This window comes from Schistocerca gregaria, chromosome 1 (genome assembly GCF_023897955.1).
Source record: "Schistocerca gregaria isolate iqSchGreg1 chromosome 1, iqSchGreg1.2, whole genome shotgun sequence".
Classification (NCBI taxonomy): domain Eukaryota; kingdom Metazoa; phylum Arthropoda; class Insecta; order Orthoptera; family Acrididae; genus Schistocerca; species Schistocerca gregaria.
The window spans coordinates 510,528,145-510,549,423 of NC_064920.1; the positions used below are offsets into that span (position 1 = coordinate 510,528,145).

The following is a 21,279-nucleotide window of genomic DNA, read 5'->3' on the forward strand; positions in this document are numbered from 1 at the left end:
TCCTATTGCATTTCAATCCTTTGCAGTTTGTAACACAATCTAGATTTGGTAAAAGTGCCGCACGCTAGAGGCTAAAAACCGAAAGACGAAATGACAGGAAAGATCGGTGTCTCATACGATCAGATGGTGGCAGCCAGCATGTTTAGAGTTTTCATTTAGTAAACTGCTCAACTTGAGGTGGTACAATGGAAGTGGATCATCTTGTACTTGTAAGACTTAGATACGGATTGTTTTCCTTCTTTCGCGTGAGCATGGCTTGCAGGCGAGAAAGTGTGAATGTGCCCTCATGGCTAGCCGAGCGGTCTAACGCCCGGCGGTTTAGTGTCGAGCTCTGGTTCACCGGCCAGCCTGTGGATGGTTTTTTAAGGGGGTTTTCCATCCGCGTCGGCAAATGTGGGCTGGTTCCCCTTATCCCGCCTCAGTTACACTATGTCGGCGATTGCTGCACAAACACTGTCACGACGTATGCGCACACAGTAAATACTCTACGACGCAAACATTGGGGTTACACACGTCTGGAATGAGACGCCCCGGAGGCAGGGGGGGGGGGGGGGGGGGGAGGGGGGGCACTAGGGGCCGAACCTCACAAATAAGCCTGGGTTCGGTGTGGGGCGGCGGTGGGGTGAGGAGACTGCGGTAGCCTGTTGTTGGTTTGTGTACCACTGAAGGATATGGCTGGGACGAAGCCTCTCCGTCGTTTCTAGGTCCCCACTTCAATACATACATACATACAAGTGTGCATGTTGGCAGTAGTAATTTTGAGTAGGAACTCAGTGGTTGGTTACTTAAATTTGCCCTAGATTATTTGATCACTTTCTTTACCGAAATGATGTGGAACGTATCAGATTGCACTTAATGACATTTTACTCTGATATATTAAGGTATGGGAAGATACGTTTACTGAAACCACAAGTGTTAATGAATGTTGCGTTAAATTTTCCAGGTGCACTTGTCTCCTTAACTCCATACGACAATCAGGGCTTTCGGCAATGGCCACTATTGTCTTCGTCGGAAATGCAACTGTTGGAGAAGAAATGGAATCAGACATATGTAAATGATGTACTAGTCCATATTGCGACTTGAGTTTACATTTACTTGATATACTCCTATGCAGTCTCTCATCATCAAATTCCAGCCTCCACACACAGCTGAGTACAATTCAAATATCGTTATCCAAGTTTTGTTTTCCACAGCCGCTTTGTTCTTTGTGTCTCAGTATTTTGAAGAGTGGCCTATAATCCATGTCTGCTCCGAACAAGATGCTATGTTTACTTCTTATACGAACTCACAGCTGGTTGGCTGTGAGTGGTCTGATAGCTTCTTGAAACAACTAGGCCACTAACAAAGTGACTATTCTTCACTTCTAAATCCCTGTTAGGTATAGTCACTACGAACACTGCTCAAAAACAAGATTTCATAAATTAAAAGTACTGTGTCGATATCTTTAAACATCTCACACAGACTGAACCTCGAATTTGCCTGATACGTTTAGCACAAGTATTGGCGACTTGCTGGCATTGCCCGGCCAGTCCAGCGCCTCGTTGCTCTCCTGCAGCTTGGGCACCTTCACCAGCCGCAGTGGCGCCTTCTCCTCTATGCGCACCACCACCACCAGGTCGTCTACAGGCTGCAACAAGAAAATGTCAGCAATCATTGTTTAGCCCTGCAACGCTGAAACAAGATTCATTAGTATCAGATTTTGACGTTAAGGTATCTCTCACCATTGCGTCTTAGAAACAAGGGAATGAAAAATCAGGCATCGAACAACGACCATAAATGCGACGAAAACTTTCTCGGCAAGTATTGTAACAATTTGTGCATTTCGTGATCTTTTGTAATCCGACGTTTCGCTATCATATTATTGGCCATAATGGTTAGGAGGATCTTTTTCCATTGTGGAAAACATGGACAGTCACTGTCATTGTGACATGACACCTTGTTGCAAGTCAATATCCTATTCGTGAGATACTGAATATTTAGTATCTGTTTACCTCTGACGTCAATTATGGCTAAGTGCTAGTAATGTCTCTATACATTCTTCTGGAGGTTTCCTTTCACAGTGGTTAAGAAACTGTACTCATATGAGAGAAGTTGGGTCCAAATCCCGACCCAGCCGTATAGTTTCCCTACTGCAGTCAAAACAACTGCCGCGGTAGCTAGTCTGGGAAAGACACAGCTGGTTCCCTTCTCCATCACTATTCTATCCAAGTCTAAACTTCGCTCCTAATTACTCCGTTATCGATGGAGGGTATCCTCTTACCTTCCTTCATCTTCGAACATAGCTGCCGTTTGCAACAACTGTATACACAAATTTGAAAAATATGTAAAAATCTGCCAACTGGTTGCATAAATATTCTATATACCTTGACCATGTTTCGTCACCTGTAAGGGTGACTTCATCAGAAGGTTTGGTAATTACCTAAATGAATATTTCTTTTTTTCCTTATTGTTATTTTTTAACCCGTTTACAGGCAGAAGCGACAAATGAAGACAGTGTGAGATAAAAATATGGTGGACATATAAACGGAGACAAACACTTTTTAAAATACATGGAGCCGTTCAAGGGGGTAGAGTCCAAGATAAAATTTGTTCAGACAATTGGACTCATACATAGACGAAAATTGTCACACGTGAACGTAGATGCACAAAACGAAAAACACTGAACCACTTAAGCACAAAGCGACCTCACACACAGAAACACGAGGCGTTCATCTCCAGCGCGCGAAAGTTCACTAACCGTGTACGAGTCCGGGGACCTGCCTAGAGAGAAGGAGGGGGGGGGGAGGGAGAGGTGAGAGAAGATGCCATGGGCAGGGAAGATAGGGGGAATGGAGGAAGGGGGAGGGGAAGCCCAGGGAAGAGGGTTGGAGGAAGGGGACAGGGGAAAAGGAAAGAGAGGGGAGGGAGGGTGCCTAAAGGAAAGGACACAGGACGGGTGGGGGAGGATCGAAGTTGATATGGAGGGGACATCAGCAGGGAGGGGGAGCTGACAGAAGCCACCTTGGGAGAGGGTATGGAGGATGGAGAGATGGAGACCGGGTGGGATGTGGGAATAGAGACAAGCAGGTGAGGAGGATCTAGTTTGAGGGAGGTGTACAGGATGTGTATCCTTTCAAGGGAAAGGAGGAGATGGGAGAACGGAATGAGATCGTACAGGATCCGCATGGGGGAGGGGAGATGAATGCGATAGGGGAGGCGGAGAGCATGGCGTTCAAGGATTTGAATGGATTTATAAAAGGTAGGGGGGGGGCGGAGATCCAGGCCGGATGGGCGTAACAAAGGATAGGGAGGATGAGGGATTTATATGTGTGGAGGTTGGTGGAGGGGTCCAGACCCCACTACGGGCGGAAAGGAGCTTGAGGAGACGGAGTCGGGAGCATGCCTTGGCTTGGATTGTCCGGAGATAGGGGGTCCAGGAGAGGCGACGGTCAAGTTTGATTGAATGTGTCAGATTAAATATCTTATCTAATAAAGGTTTACATTGATGTAAAAGAGTGTAAAACTAATAGTACTTACATGAAGAACATATCGTCAAAGATGTACAAGGAATTAAGAGCTGAGTTGTTCAACTCATACATTAAAATATAAGACAATGTTCTTCAAAAGTCAAACATTAAAACATAAGTAACATCGGTGTGGTGTGATTAAGAAAAGGCAAACCTACGTTTCTAGCATTTGTAGACTTGGAGGAAGCGTTTGACAATGTTGACTGGAATACTCTGTTTCAAATTCTATAGGTGGCACGGGAAAACGACAGGGAGCGAAAGGCTATTTACAATTTGTACAGAAACCATATGGCAGTTATAAAGGGAAGGGAGTGAGACAGGGTTGTAGCCTCTCCCCAATGTTATTCAATCTGTATATTCAGCAAGGAGTAAAGGAAACAAAAGTAAAATTTGGAGTAGGTATTAAAATCCAGGGAGAAGAAATAAAAACTTTGAGGTTCGCCGATGATATTGTAATTCTGTCAGAGACAGCAAAGGACTAGGAAGAACAATTGAATGGTATGGACAGTGTCTTGAAAGTATAAGATGAACATCAACAAAAGCAAAACGAGGATAATGGCATGTAGTCGAATTACGCCGGGTGATGCTGAGGGAATTAGATTAGGAAATGGGACACTGAAAGTAGTAAAGGTGTCTTGCTATTTTGGGATCAAAATAACTGATGATGTTCGAAGTAGAGAGGATATCAAATGTAGACTGGCAATGGCAAGGAACGCGTTTCTGAAGCAGGGACATTTGTTAACATCGAATATAGATTTAAGTATCAGGAAGTCGTTTCTGAAAGTATTTGTATGGAGTGTAGCCATGTATGGAAGTGGACATGGACTATAAATAGTTTGGACAAGAAGAGAATAGAAGCTTTTGAAATGTGGTGCTACAGAAGACTGCTGAAGATTAGATGGGTAGATCACGTAGCTAAGGAGGAGGTATTGAATAGAATTCGGGAGAAGAGGAATTTGTGGCACAACTTGACAAGAAGAAATGATCGGTTTGTAGGACATGTTCTGAGGCATCAAGGGATCACCAATGTAGTATTGGAGGGCAGAGTGGATGGTAAAAATCATAGAGGAAGCCCAAGACATGAATGCACTAAAGAGATTCAGAAGGATGTAGGTTGCAGTAGGTACTGGGAGATGTAGAAGCTTGCACAGGATAGAGTAGCATGGAGAGCTGCATCAAACTAGTCTCAGGACTGAAAACCACAACAAGAACAGTAGTTCTAACTTCTTGAGGTATGCTCTGGCATACCCATTTTAAAATCTTACGGACAAGTTTTAAAACTAGATAAATCCTAGGCGGAGCATACGAAACAAATAATTCATGACAAACTAGCTTGTTTTACATGACAAAAATGTATAAAACTCTAATGTCAATGAGCCATGAAAGAAGATCTGCAGGGCGGAAAAATTCTCTTCAAGTTATTTGGTTATCTACTGGGCACAACTTTCTAATCTCTTGGCACAGAAAGTACTTTGTTTATTGCTGCATTGCCACAAAAGTAACTCCTTGATGCTCTAGGCACCGACTGTACGCTACATATTCTTAGGATATCAGCCTGCATTCAGTTGAATTGGGAGCTATACTTCTCTCAGCATAACGAATAGAAGAGAAAATTTGTATATTGGCAATTATCACCTGAACACTGTTAAAGCTGATGTCTGGGAGCCCTGTATGGTATGCTCTGTCTTCGACAGTTCTGGAGCTGTCTCGTGGTAAGGATTGCCATCTTATTACCTTTGTAGGCATATTGACGATAGCAATAACAGAGATTACAGAATTTTGGCTGTACTATTTCCTCCGTTAACATTCTAAAGTATTCCAAACGCCAACTGAAAGAAAATTACTAGTCGTAGAGGTACACTGGTAGTATGAATTAGAATTTGTTTGTCTAAAAATTGCATGATATGTTTCTACATGTCTAGTTTCCTGTGGTACCTTTTCCTAGTTTCTGTCCCTGACAATTAAAAGGATTTTGATATTAAATCAAGACCTGACCAGTTTTCGAGAAGTTATAGCTGACAATGGTGAAGTTAATAGAATCTTCGTGGCCAAGCAATGTTGCAAAGAATAACAGGAGTGTATTTTCTGAATGAACAATATATCTACAACAAATCGGAAACCTTCCACGAAAGTGATGGAAAACTGTCAATTGCATTACACGAAAAGCGCGTAATTGCATAAACTATTGCAACAATTTAAAATTAATGAATTTAAAGAGAATTGTTCTCGAAGATTTTTCTGTTAAGTTAGGTAACAAATATAGTTTGAGAATACTAAGTGCTTCCTCGTTGCGAAATTACAGCACTGACTTGGGATTTCACATATTTGCATAAAGCAAACGTATACTCTTAACTCACTTCAGAACAGGTTTCTTCAATTTTAGTTAATGAAAATCACTCCGGATATCAAATGATAACACTGAGATTGAATATAAAACGCAGTGACCAGACTGGATAGATTGTGGAACATTATGAACGATTTCAGGGGAGTAAATACCAACTCATTGTACATTTAAAAGATAACTATCAAGCTACTTCAGAGGGACGTTCTTTGTAAGAAAACGATATAAATGTAGTCAGTTCTCCATAGGGTTCGTAGTAGCGCATATGATTACATTCAGTATTAGGTCATATGCTTGGCAGAGATTGTGACTTGCAGTGGTAGGAAATATGTATCACAAAAACCGCGCAGATATTTATGAATTAATATTTGTCAACAGTAATATAGCGGGAATAGTAAGCATAAATATGTAAACAGATATAGATAATTTAGTCAACAAGGATACTACACAATTTCGCGAAAATTACAAAGAAAGAAGTATAAAAAACAGTCCCTCCACCAGTCGTCATCGTGTTCTGATGTTCCTACATTTCACTGATGTCGTATAGCACTGCAACGTTCCAATATGTAATAGTTGCAGAACAGCAAGGGATTGCTTCCTATTGATCCGTATATTTGCAGGCACAAGATATTACTAGTCAGTAATCAGTTTCCGATTATTATTCCATATTAATATCTGAGACATAGGTGACACTTTGTGTACTATTCTGTTGCATGCCGGCAATCAAGTTTCTAATGGGTGATTACATATTACACATTATAATTAATAGCGAAAACTTAGCGAAAGTATACGATACTAAAAAACAGAAACGTTTCCAGTAACATGAGTCTGTAAACAAGCCATTTGCGTGGTTGAGATTCGCCATTGAATTTAAGTTGAAGTATTATCCAAACTAGTATAAATTTATTTGAAATGTAGATTTATCGATCTATTTCCCGTAGAAAATGGCTCAAATTTTACCTGCGGTCTGCCATAATAGTATATATAATCGGTGCAACGGAAAATAGCCAAAGATGCAAATTTCGTTTTTATTTACTTGATTACTGGCTTCGGATCGGGACTCTTTTTCCACATCATCATACAGGACAGAAAACACTAAAATATCATTCATGTACGAGAGAGGTGTTACCAAATTATAAAGCACACGTCAAAAACATAGAACGTGTCGCTTCAGGAAATGCGAACCATATAGTAAAAATGGTATTTAAAAAAGTATAACAACCATGTCAAACTAACAAAACCATACTTAAGTTATAACAAACAGCAAATAAACAGTTACATAGCATACAGGAAATTGGCAGTCCACTCCTCCCGCTGCCATAAAGAAACATCGCGAAACGTGTGCCCTACCACGATATAGGAAATATCTTTTAAATTTATTACAGTATCCTCCAATCATCAAAAATATAACAGTTAATGCAGTAATAGTACAGCTGAAGAAAAAGGGTCATACGTTTAAAGCTTTTGCCCAAAACAGTGAAATACTTAAAAATCATCTTAAAGTAAAGCAGAACAGCGTAACACACTTTGCGTATGACAAAGTCGTATGCCACGATGGTAAATAAGGCATTAAATGTGAACCGCAACATTCATATTAAAAGAAAAAAATTAGAATATAAAATATCTTCATCTCTTCCAAAACTTTACAAGAGGAAAAGCCTGAACTTAACAAAATTTCGTGAACTATTGGAAGATAAAACAATAATCTGACGTTTCCCAGGAAAGAACAGCCATTAAACCGCAAAGTTGTCTTTCACAAAACATCAAAAACGAAAAATTATGGCTGCTACCGGTACTAAAATGACACCTACCCGTTTAGTCAAGCAGCGAGAAAGGCGTTCCAGATACACGTGTATATGGAAGGTTATAGCCAAATGGTACCGACAATCTTGGGGAAAGGCACACTATAAAAAACACTCGTGGACATGGTGGGGGTGTGTTCGAGAGAGATGGAGAGGAGACAGATAGAATGGGGAGGGGGAAGGATGGAGTTTTGGGAAAGGCGGAGGGAAGTACTACTCCAGCGAGCTGCCGATTCGTAAGTAAATATAATTCTCCTTCTTCCAGTAAAGATTTATATGAGCTAAGATTTATTTTTCATTCAGAGTTATCGACAGCACAAGGTACGCTCCAGCGGCTGAAACAGAAACCGATAGACACACAAAGGTAAGGTTAAGCGTGCCACGAGGCCTGCCCATAGTGTCTCTACAGATGCGCTGGCAAACAGTAACTCAGTCTGCCCTATTCCTAAGTATCTGAATGATAAGAATTTCGGATTATGTCCAAACGTATCCGGATGATCTAAACTTCACGTAAGTTATTGAGAACCTCAAAAACATCAGAACGATATGAATTTTGCGACATGTTTACAAGTATCCCAAAAATGTGAATTTTGTTTCAATTAATGTCAAGTTCCAAAGTATTCGAATGATCTGAATTTTCTGAAAGTTACACTATGTTATCAAAAGTATACGAACACCCAGAAAGATACGTTTTTCACATTAGATCCTTGTGCTGCCAAATACTGCCAGGTACTCCACATTTGCGACCTCAGTAGTCATTAGACATCTTGAGAGCAGAATTGGGAGCTCCGCAGAACTTATGGACTTCGAACGTGGTCAGATGATTGGGTGTCACTTGTGTCATACGTCTGTAGGCGAGAATTCCACACTCCTATATATACCTGGTCCACTTTTTCTGATGCGATAGTGAAATGGAAACGTGAAGGGACACGTACAGCACAAAAGCGTACAGGGCAACCTCGTCTGTTGACTGACAGTGACAGCCGATATTTGATGAGCGTTGCAATCTATAATAGGCAGACATCTTCCAGACTATCACACAGGAATTCCAAACTGCATCAAGATCCACTGCAAGTACTATGGCAGTTAGGCGGGAGGTGAGAAAACTTGGCTTTCATGGTCGAACCTCTGCTCATAAGCCACACATCTTGCCAGTAAATGACAAACGACGTCTCGCTTGGTATAAAGAGCGTAAGCATTGGACGATTCAACAGTGGAAAAACATTCCATGGTGTGACGAATCACGTTACACAATGTGGCGAGTACCCGGTGAACGTCATCTGCTAGCGTGCGTAGTGCAACAGTACATTCGGAGGCGGTGGTGTTATGGTGTGGTCGTGTTTTTCTTGGAGGGGCTTGCGTCCCTTGTTGTTTTGAAGGGACACTATCACAGCACAGGCCTACATTGATGTTGTAAGTACCTTCTTGCCTCTCACTGTTGAAGAGCAATTTGGGAATGGCGACTGCATCTTTCCACACTACCGAACACCTGTTCATAATGCACGGCCTACGACAGTAATATCCTGTAATGGACTTGCTTGCACCACTCATGGCCTGAATCCTAAGGAACGCCGACTTAGTGGCAGGCCTCACTGACCGAAATTATTCTCAGAGCAGCAGTCCGTGAAGAATGGGCAGCCATTTCACAAGAAACCATCCAGTACTGAACATATACCGGCAAGAGTGGAAGCTGTCATCAAGGCTAAGGGTGGGCCACCACTATACTGAATTCCAGCATTACCGATGGAGGGCGCCACGAACTTGTAAGTCATTTTCAGCCAGGTGTCCGGATACCTTTGATCACATAGTGTAGCATTGTGTTCAAAAGTTGACCGTGCATATTTTGTTAAAGACGTTCATTAGGATCAGATCACAATATAGAAATCACTGATTACTGTTTTCAACCTTTTAAACGGAGATCTTCACTTCAGAATATGATGTGCAAATCGAGCGAATAAGTAACTTCGATACGAAAACGTCACCTACAATCGTATCCACAATATGCGTACGTGGAACACTGCACAAACATAGTTGCCGTACATGACTTCAAATACAGCCATCATTCCCGACCACAGTGACACTCAAAAACCAAGCAGATCAAAATAGCAGGCAGCCTGACAGGTACAGTGTACGTATGCTCACAGGTACATCGCACGGACGTCGTTGTCTACATGACATGAGGTGCAGTAATGTTGCCTGGCTACACAATCAGAAGTTAACCGGGTCAACGTAGTTTATTCGATTAACTTTGACAGACACTGCGGCCAGGCATGATGACTGTAATTCATATCAAATTCGACAACCACTTTTGTGCAGTGTTTAACATACATACATCGTAAAAAAGACTGTAAGTGATATTTTCTTGAGGATGTTACCATTATAGTGACAAATTGTCTTACTTACTCCATCAATTCAGACAACAGTCGCCTGTTTGTATTCTCACCTGAAGATGGCCGTTTAATTGTTCGAAACAAGTAATGTGTACGCTTGTATTATAATCATGGCCAAATAAAGATTTTTAACAAAATCTGGAAGGATCAACTTTTAAACATAATGCTAATTTACCCCAACTTCGAATACTTTTGAACATGACGCCAATTTATGCAAAATTAAGATCATTTACACACAAGCATTTTTGTCGAGTAGGTGAAATACATGTTCAGAGACTGCGAAAGTATTGGCATACTGTCTCAGTGAAAAGATAGATGAAAGGTGAGGCAGCTACTTGTAAAAAATTAGTAATGTTGAGCTATCACAGCTTAGTTCCGACTCACAATATACACACACACACATACACACGCACACGCACACACATACACACACAACTCTCCAAAAAACTGTATCTCTGTCACCCATTACTATCAATACTTCTATATCTTTCACCTATTGATTACTTGCTATAACTCAGGGATGATTTTCTTTCTCATTTACTGTTGCCGAATCTGAAGCAGCTGGGAGCACAAAATATTTACAGCAGCAGCAGTGGTCTCAAAAAATATACCTCTCACGATGAAATTCAAGGATTTGTCGTTGTCACCTATCAGTAAGATTGCAAAAGACTGAATAGGAACCAAAGTTTGTGAACAAGTCACGGTATTCTGAACAACACGGATAATGGTGATATCTGAGACCTAAAACAAACCAGTGGTCAGGGGGCCGTATTTCGTACGCAACCATTGTATCTACTAGTATTTTAATGAAAGTTATCAGCAGTGACAGTTGAAGACGGTCAGCATAAGATGTCACCCTTGGTTTGTCAACGGCTTCTCCAAAGGCTGTCGGAGTGGAAACTGCTCCTCAAATACGAAAGAATCAGCAATGATCAACTGCTTGTGGATGCATAACGTAATGTAAACCATTGCATTAATGACAGATATCGTGTATTGGCAGGGTATGTTGCCTGACAAAGTGTCATGAAGGTCTCACCACTTGGCATCTTATTCCGAGTTAACCCCCATTCGGATCTCTAGAATTGGACTGATAAAGGGGAGGGGAGCACGAGAAAAATGTGAAGTAACCAGCGATGGCGTAACATTCCACGAGTGGAGGATAGAATGTTCAAAGTTTGAACGTAGTAGGAAGCCTATAAATTTAAAAAGAATAAATACAAAGGCTCAATATAGTACAGTGACGTGGGAAGAAAATACGTATTCTTGCCAGATGAATGAAGAGTACTTCAACAGCAGCAAGAAATAGTCTAGTGTGAGTAGGATTCGTTATGAACATGAAAAAAGGGCAGAGATTGAGCTATTGTGAACATTTCAGTGAGATGTCTGTTTTCACCTAAACCTACAGGAAACCAACGTCGACAACAGTAATTCAAGTACGCATGTGACGGACTGAGACGCTTGGACGTCTAAGTGATACAAAGGGGTTGGTGACGCCACTACAACACCGTTTGAGTGTATGACTCACTAAAAGGAAATCGGCTGACAGGCAAACGGAAGTGGACTGTAGTCCTCCATCCAAAGCAGAGCCTGAACTACGCGCCTTCCAAACTCTAGCTGTTAATCCCTGTTTTCGTGTTTGGGGACCACTATTTGGCGACACACACAAGATGGAATTGATGTTAAGTAGCGTAATGCGTATCTGATGTGTTAAGGAGAGTTGTTACGAGTTGCCATCACAGAAGAGATGATATTTTTGACAGAGATTACGTTCAGTAGCAAGAAAGAATGTTGTGGGCTACATTAATTAATAAAGAACAGACGATAAGCTTCGACGTACTACCATGACAGCGGTATGACATCCTTGCTTCTGCTCTTCTGTTTTACTACTCATCAAATGTCATAATTAGAAAACGGACATATCCTACATTCAGAACGTATCACACGGTGGATGAAGTATTCACACTCACTTCGGGGAAGTAACCCCTATTGTAACACGCATTGCACCATCTGCCCACAAAATCATGTCAGCAGAAATCATACATCGACAATTATATGAATGTTAATATTGTCTTAAATGCTATTTGCCAAAAATTTCCTCTGTGGTAATGGCATTGATAGTGCGTCATGTGCCAACTGCACCTGAGTCACAGTGGTACTACTCGTCAAATACATAATGTCACATACATGAAGTCAGCCAACGGTATATATCATTAAATAACATCATGCATCGATTTCGTCAATATGAAATAAATTTTATTGTACCAAAGCGATCGCTGATACATCAGTACTGCTACAGCTACAAAATCACATTGAATTTCTATTTTTCGCAGTAAAGAACTGGAGATGACACACATAAGTAACTCGTAACACGTAACTATAACAGTTGTACTGTAGAAAGTCTTTGAATTCCTCACATTCATCATGAGCAATATATCAAGTTTCATTCCTAAGAGTCGTTAGGAATATTTTCTCTGATGTTACGGCAGATAATTGCTGTATCGTTTTTGCAGTGTGCAGCTTGATTCACCCAAAACAAATACTGCTCATCAATTTTTTTCCATGTGATACTCAGTGTAAAAAGGAAGGTATTGGTTTGTTTCCTGTTACAAACAAAATTATGTTTAAAGCAGAATGTTACGTGCCCATTTTATAGTGTGGTAAAAAAGTAATCTAATGTGATGTTCGTTTCATCTTGATATATTATAAGGGACAGTAATAACCGAAGAGTAACCAGTTCTCCAGGAGCACTGCACCGCCCTGGCCTGCACTGATTACTACCGCCTTACAGCAGCATTGCTTTGTCGCAGCTGGAAAATTGGTTGTATTTCGTGCTTTAGTGTTCTTGTCAGTACATTCAGACAAAAGGAATATCGCACTAGGTAGAGTAGAGAAAGAAAAATAACTAGTAGTCTAGCAGCGATGGAGAAACACTGCTGCATTGCGTTGGCAGTCATCACGGGCCAGGGCGGAGCTGTTCTACATTCAGATAAAACGAATATGGCACTTTGGGCAGTAAAGCACGAAAATTAACCAGCACTCCAGCGGCAACAATGTAGTGCTTCTGCAAGAAGGAAACAGTCAGCGTGGCCAGGGTGGTGGCGTGCTGCAGGAGAACTGGCTATTCTTCATCTTTTTTTGCTCTCCCTGTTAATACATTTAGATAAAACGAACGTGGCATTACTCTAATATTATCCACTCTATCAAATGAACCCATAAAATTCTGCTTTAAACATCATTTTCTTCTAACAGAAAACATACCAAAATTTTCCGTCGACCTTGGGCGTCGCATGAAAGACGTGGTGATCAGTTTAGTATGATCTTATTCTAGTTACATACTGCAAAACCGCAGTGCAAGTAGTAATCGAATAATCAGAGAAAATCCGTTTGCCGATTCTTAGGAGTGACACCCTGTATGTGATGATGATTATGATGGTGATAATGAGTGGAATTTCCAAGGTACTTGACAAACTCGTTTTTAGTCACTGTTAACCTCATAATCAACGAACCAACACTGGATTTTTCCGAGTAATGTAAGACTGTGACGTCGTTACATGAAATGTCTGAGTGAACTGAGAGTTTTCGTAGACGGAGCTGAAGGTTAAGCAACAGGAGTAAATGAGCGGATAAAAGCGTCTCAGGGCTAGACGTACCTCTCAGGGAAGACGTACCTCTACGTTTCTCCTCCACCAACCACACCCCTCCCTTACAATCATACATCAATGATACATCTGTACCTCCAACACCAGGAGAGTAAACTGTAAAGATGTAAACAAGTATGTATGACATGGACGAATAACGTTTGGAGAGATAACAAGTGTAGGAGTTGAAGTTTGAGATTCAAACGTGAACAGATGAGGAGCTGACTGAATTCTCTTGTAGGGTAAATCAAACGGCAGCCGGTATCACGTTCTCAGAGCCATCCCATAAGTGGACAACTAAAATCAGAGCTTTAGATTCTCAGTTGGAAGGTTAAAATGCAGGCTGCTGTCGTTACATCTTTCACTAGGATATGTCGAAGACGTACATCTACGTTTCTCCTCCACCAACCACCCCCCTTCCTGCCAATCATACATCAATCATACATCTTTACCTCCAACACCAGGAGAGTAAACTGTAAAGAAGTAAACAAGTATGGGTGATAAGGACGAATAACGTTTAAACAGATAACAAGTGAAGGAGTTGAAGTTTGAGATTCAAACGTGAACAGATGTGGAGCTGACTGAATTCTCTTGTAGGCTAAATCAAACGGCAGCTGGTATCACGTTCTCAGAGCCGTCCCATAAGTGAAATACTAAAATCAGAGCTTTAGATTCCCACTTGGAAGGTTAAAATGAAGGCTGCTGTCGTTACATCATTCACTAAGATATGTCGAAGTGACTGCTCGAGATGTGATCTATGCCTTAGTTCTATTGAGACTGGACCTGTGTGGGTCGCGCAAAAGATACTTTTGAGAGAGTTCTCTTATCCTAATTCGTAGCAGTATCTGAGGAAGATACGAGCGACAAAGATGAGAAACTATAGTGCAGATTTTCTTTGATAGGGAAAAGTGACAGTCTGCGTTTATTGGTGTTCACAGTTCTTTAGTCGAATACTTTTCATCCATTCCTTTTCCACTTTTGTAAAATAATGCGACTGAAGTGCACACGAAGGTGTGTAGGGTGTCAGGCAAATCCAACACCTTCCTTGAAAACCCTGACATGATAAGAAAATCCAGTAGTATGTCACATAGCTCCGAATAAATCGTGACATTAAATTAACCATAGTAATACGAGTAACGAGTGAGCAAATGGAATACCACAGACTAACACAAGACCGCCTAAATGCATTTCATACCTTCCCACCGTCAGACAGACGAAGTTCCGAGAGGAGAAACGAGAACAGAAGCCGAGAGCAGAACCGTGTTAAGCTAGAAGGCCCTATGATAAGTGACGGACTGGACACCCACGTCGTCAGCTAACCACTAGGGCCACACCTCTCGCAAGTTTTAGCCTGCGACTTTTTCGCATCTCTGTTACGTCAAGGACCCCCCCCCCCCCCCCCCGTGTTAAAAGCTAGAGCCCTCCAGAAAAGCAGTATAGATCTTACGATAACGCTAAAAGGACCACACCAGCTGCAAGTTTAAGCGTGAGACTTTTTCGCTTCTCTGCTACGTTGCAAACTTTAAAAACATTGCCCCACCACGAAAAGTATAACGCTTCTCATTGGATAGACAGACTTTTTGTAGGCAGAACTTAATGTTAACATTGAGATCCTGACTGGTCAGATGAAAACAAGTCAGATAATTTTTTTTTAAACCAACTTCGGTAAATTGTAGTAGGGAGAAGTTGGGAGAGAAGGAGTTGCTTCTGAGATGGCGAGGTGAGCGGAGCTATGCTGCCCGCCGCCCTGACGCTGCCTAAACACCGACAAGGTAATGAAAACACGCGCTGCCGCATTTTTGAGCGCATAACTGCAGAAGTCTCATATGTTACACCCCCTTTTTGCGTAATACTACTGTCGATCGTTAATTAAAACTCATGGTGTTCACATTTGCAACTTGAAGTAAAGATCTGAAACTCGATGATTTTTCTGTTATACAGTTATTGAGAAGCCACATCAGCCACTGTAATTTACGACAAGTTAGATAAGTAATTAAAGATAATTGAGGGTCACTGTAGACCAGTTTGATAGTTTTCTCTTTTGTGAAACTTAATTTAAACCTAGATTATAGACGTGATATGGCATAGGTCATCCTTGGATTCATTGTAGAACTTGGATACCCATTCAGGGAATATTCTGTCACATTTTTGTTGAACGCAGTTGGGTTTTACCATCCTGTATTAAAACACTTCCTTTTATCAATAGTGCAATTTAGAAACAATGTTTTGTAAGTAGAATAAAATTTCCAATGGTAAACTTAACTGCTTTTTTGACGTTATTTTACCAGCTAACTAAAAATACGAAAGCCTTTAACCCCTTCCACTACATTTTAGTTAGTATTAAGATTCTTTTACAGGGAGTGCAGTGGAACTGACGCTGAGATCATTTAGTATTTGGTTATATCATCGCTAGTCTCACTGAACTCTTCTGAATTCTACATGTCAGGTGTGGTCTGGCGTCGCCTTACCATCAACAGGTCCCAGGTTCAAACTAGTCAATCCTGTAAAAAACACGCTCAGAGCGTCATTGCGCGAACGTGGTAGGAGACACGATGTAGAACAAACAGACACCACCATGAATGTTAGAAGTAAGCTTTCGGAATTTATGTTGACCATGAGTTCTTTGAAATGGCTTCCTGAGCTAATTCATTTGTTTGACCATTTCCAGGAATGCCCATGTCTTTTGGTTCCCACAGGGAAACCAAGGAGTTCTCTGTATTGTGGGGGGCATGCAAAAATTTGTGAACAGTGGAGACTCGTAGGTGAGTCACCTTCAGTTAGCACTAAACTAATGATGGAACCTTGCACTGGAAAACATTTTTATCAAATTGATATTTTACACGTGAGAGGCTCTGTGTGTTGTCACTAATTATCCTGTGCAGTTATTGCGTACAGTGCGAATAAAGTGGTGTTCATAAAGAAATATATAGTAGATAAAGCATAGCCGTCTTTCACATCCTTCTTAGAGCTGGCGGTATATATGAAACAAAAGGTTACGAAGTTGTGGATGACCGAATGAAATCTACCTCAAAAACATTAAACTCTGTGTGAGCCTTGGTTTGACACCGGAGATCTCATGGACAACATACGATACAAGTTTAAGTCGCATGCGGTGCGGCAGTTGCACTCTATAGATGCTGGCAGGCGTACCTGTCGGGGGTCGATATTTATGCGGAGGTTGTAGGCGCCTACTTCTCTCTGAAACAGCTCCTCGTACGTCATGTTGAAAGTTACTTTTTTCTGCGCCTCAACATTGACCGACACGTGTACCACGTTGGAGTCGCGTGCGCTGCAACATTCAACAATTACATTACACCAGTGAAGTGAAATACCATAACACACACACACAGACACACACACACACACACACACACACACACACACACACACACACACAGGCACACAAAAGCATACACAGGCCTTGTTAGGACAGATATGAGTAATAATCAACTCGTTTGACTATTAACTTTTTCCTCATAGGTTCTGGAAAAGGTGAAGGACTTAAGACTGGATGAGCGTATCAGCAGATGTGTAAGTCCACTTCTGATTTCCAGAAGAGCCTCTCCGCTGAATGGTATCTCACTGACCGTCTGAATGACAACATTTCATCTACCAGAATTTATTTATCTCTCTACTCTATATCCAGTACTTACAGTTCGGAGAAACTTAAAGTTTACTGTTTTCATGTTCAAATGAATACACAGTTCACTTAATATGTCGCTAATAAGAAGCAGGGGCTCTTTTTATGTAGTTAGGCAGATTTGCTGAAGCTTCTGAACGGTAAAACTTACTATTATTGCGCTTCGTTTAAGCAAATCCAAGATCATAATGACAAAGTCTGCTAAAATACGAGATTGACTATTACACATCTTATAATATAGTATGTAATAGTATATAATGGCTGAAAGTAAATAAAAGTAAGTTAAAACAAGTTCCAATAATTCTATTAGTTTTATACATTTTGTAGTGATCATCTTATTATAGTTTAGCAGGTTGTTTTTGCTGTGACCTTCAGTCCGGAGACTGATATGATGCAGCTCTTTATACTACTCTACGCTGTCCTAGCCTCTTCGTTTCCTTATAATTACTGCAACGTACATCCTTCAGAATCGGTTAACTGTGTTCATCTCTTAGTCTCGCTCTACAATTTTCACTCCTCACACTTCCCTCCAATACCAAACTGCTGATCCCTTGATCTCTTATACGTTTCATATCAACTGGAGACTTCTTTTAGTCTGGTTCTGACACAAATTTCTATTTCCCCAATTCTGTTCAGTACTTCCTCATCAGTTACGTGATCTACCCATATAATCTTAGGAATTCTTCTGTAGCATCACATTTTAAAGGCTTCTGCCTCTTCATGTCTAAACTGTTTAAGATCCACGTCTCACTTCCGTTAATGGCTACACTCCAGACAAATACCTTCAGAAAAGACTTCACGACACTTACGTCTACATTTGATTTCAACAAATTTCTCTATTTCACACAGGTTTTTCTTGCCATTACCAGTATACACTTTATATCCTCTCTACTTCAGCCATCATAAGTTATTTTGCCGCCCAAGTAGCAAAACTCATCTTTTAATCTCAGTATCTCATTTGATAATCGAATTTCTTCACCAACATAAGATGTAGTCCCATTATAATCCATTATCACTGTTTTACTTTTGTTGGTGTATATTTTGTGTCCTCATTGCAAGACATTGTGCGTTCTGTTCAACTGCCCTTTCAAGCGCTTTACTGCCTCTGACAGAATTACAACGTCATCGGTAAACCTTGAAGTATTTATTTATTCTCCTTTAACTTTAATTTTTAATTCAGATTTATCTTTGGTTTTCGTTACTGAATACTCAGTGTACCGCTTGAATATCTTCGAGGATAGGCTACAACGCTATCTCACATCCTTCTCAACCACCGTTTCTCTTTCATGCCTCTCGACTGTTATAAATGCTTTCTTCTTTCTGTACAAGTTGAAACAGCCTTCGTCAACGGTATTTTGCCCCTGCTACCATCAGAATTTCTAAGTCATTATTTTAGTCAACATCATCAAAAGGTTTCTTTAAGTCTACAAATGCTGTAAGTGTATGTTTACCTTTCGTTAATCACTCTCCTGAAATATGTCGTAGGGTCAGTTTTGCCTTGGGCGTTCCTACATTTCTCTAGAATACAATTTAATTTTCCCCGAATTCTGCTTCTCCCAGTTTTTCTACTCTTCTGTGAAGAATTTCTGTCAGTAGTGTACAATCCGGACTTCTTAATCTGGTATATTGGTAATTTTCACTCGTGTGAACAACAGTTTTCTTTGGAACTGGAATGACTATATTCTTCTTGAAATGTGCCGATATTTCACCCATCTCATACATCTTGCTCACCAGATGGAAGAATTTTGTCATGGCTACCCTCCCAAAGCTATCAGTACTTCTGAAGGAGTTTCATCTACTCCGGGGTTTTTGTTTCGACTTAGGCCTTTCAGTACTCTGTCAAATTCCTCTCTCAGTGTTTTAAGTCCGGTTTCATCTTGAGCTTTACGCTTTTCATTTCTGTAATATTCACTTCGCATTCATCTCCCTTCTATAAATCCTCTATATACTCACTTCTTTGTTTAGGACTAGTTTTCTATCTAAGCTTTTGACATTTATACAGCTGCTTCTATTTTCTCCAAAGGCTTCTTTGATTATCATGCATTTGATATCTATCTTTCCGATAGCGAAATAAGCTCCTAAGCCATTATATTTGTGCTCTATCCACTCCTATTTAGGTATTTTGCATTTTCTGTCTATCTCAATTTTTAGGCGCTTTCTAAACATTCATGTTTCTGTTTGTACTATATCGTGTCTCCCTACCACTTTCGCGCAACGACGCTCTGAGCGTGTTTTTTAGGGAATTAACTAGTTTGAACCAGGGACCTGTTGCTGGTAAGGAGACTCCAGACCACACATGACATTTAGAATTCAGAAGAGTTCAGTGAGACTAGCGATGATATAACCAAATACTAAATGATCTCAGCGTCAGTTCCACTGCACTCCCTGTAAAAGAATCTTAATACTAACTAAATTTAGTGGAAAGGGTTCAAGGCTTTCCTATTTTTAGTTAGCTGGTAAAATAACGTCGAAAAAACAGTTAAGTTTACCATTGGAAATTTTATTCAACTCACAAAACAGCGTTTATAAATTGCACTATTGATAAAAGGAAATGTTTTAATACAGGATGGTAAAAACCAACTGCGTTCAACAAAAATGTGACCGAATATTCCCTGAATGGGTTTCCAAGTTCTACAATCGATCGAAGGGGCGAAGGATGACCTATGCCATAGCACATCTATAATCTAGGTTTAATTTAAGTTTCACAAAAGAGAACACTATCAAACTGGTCTACAGTGACCCTCAATTATCTTTAATAACTTATCTAACTTGTCGTAAATTACAGTGGCTGATGTGGCTTCTCAATAACTATATAAAAGAAAAATCATCGCGTTTCAGATCTGTTTTTCAAGTGGCAAATGTGAACACCATGAGTTTTAATTAACGATCGACCCTAGTGTTACGCAAAAAAGGGGTGTAACAGATGAGACTTCTGCAGTTCTGAGTGAAGCCTTATGCGCTCAAAAATGCGGCATCGCGTGCGTTCATTACCTTGTCGGAGTTTAGGCAGCGTCAGGGCGACAGCGGCTGGCGCACCAGCCGTCCAGCTCGCTGTCTCGGAACCAACTCTCCAACTTCTCCTTACTACAATTTACCGAAGTTAGTTAAAAAAAACTATCTGACTTGTTTTCATCTGACCAATCAGGGTCTCAATGTTAAACTTAATGTCCGCCTACAAAAATTCTCTCTATCCAATGAGAAATGTTATACTTTTCGTGGTGGGGCAATGTTTTTAAAGTTTGCTACGTAACAGAGACGCTAAAAAGTCTCACGCTACAATCTGCAGCTAGTGTGGTCCTTTTAGCGTTATCGTAAGATTTATACTGCTCTTGTGGAGGGCTCTATCTTTTAACATGTGCTGTGGAGTGATCCCAATGTAACAGACACGCGAAAAGGCTCACGCTAAAACTTACGGGTGGTAGTGGCCCTTTTTGTGTTATCGTAAGATCTATACTGCTTTTCTGGAGGGCTCTGGCTTTTAACATGGGCTGGGGGTGATCCTTGACGTACCTGAGACGCGAAAAAGCCTCACGCTAAAACGTGAGGGTTGTATAGTCGTACAGGTAGGCTCGCGGCGTGGGTGCCCAGCCCCTCCCTTATCTAGCTTAACACGGTTCTGCTCTCGGCTTCTGTCCTCGTTTCTCCCCTCGTAACTGCGTCTGCCTCACGGTGGGAAGGTACGACATGCATTTAGGCATTCTTGTGTTAGTGTGTGGTATTCCATTTGCTCACTCGTTACTCGTATTACTTTGGTTAATTTAATGTCACGATTTATTCCGAGCTATGTGACATACTACTGGATTTGCTTATCATGTCAGGGTTTTCATGTAAGGTGTTGGATTTGCCTGACACCTTATGTATCACCACCCTTCGAACCTAATTTTTTCACTGAATTTAGGCAATGTTTGAATCGTTGTCTAAGTCAGTCAAAAATTTTCTAATTTATCTAAATTTTGTTGCAT

At 40.8% G+C, this 21,279-nt stretch overlaps 1 protein-coding gene across 1 annotated transcript in view; it reads right to left on the reverse strand.

Moving 5' to 3' along the window:
- LOC126355691 (inter-alpha-trypsin inhibitor heavy chain H4-like) overlaps positions 1–21,279 on the reverse strand; it is a 41,850-nt gene that overhangs the window by 4,827 nt on the left and 15,744 nt on the right. Inside the window, exons 2-3 of the mRNA XM_050006094.1 lie at positions 16,828–16,966; positions 1,513–1,627 (exon numbers count right to left, since the gene is read on the reverse strand). Coding sequence (XP_049862051.1) covers positions 1,513–1,627; positions 16,828–16,966 — 254 coding nt within the window. The remainder of the gene's footprint in view (positions 1–1,512; positions 1,628–16,827; positions 16,967–21,279) is intronic.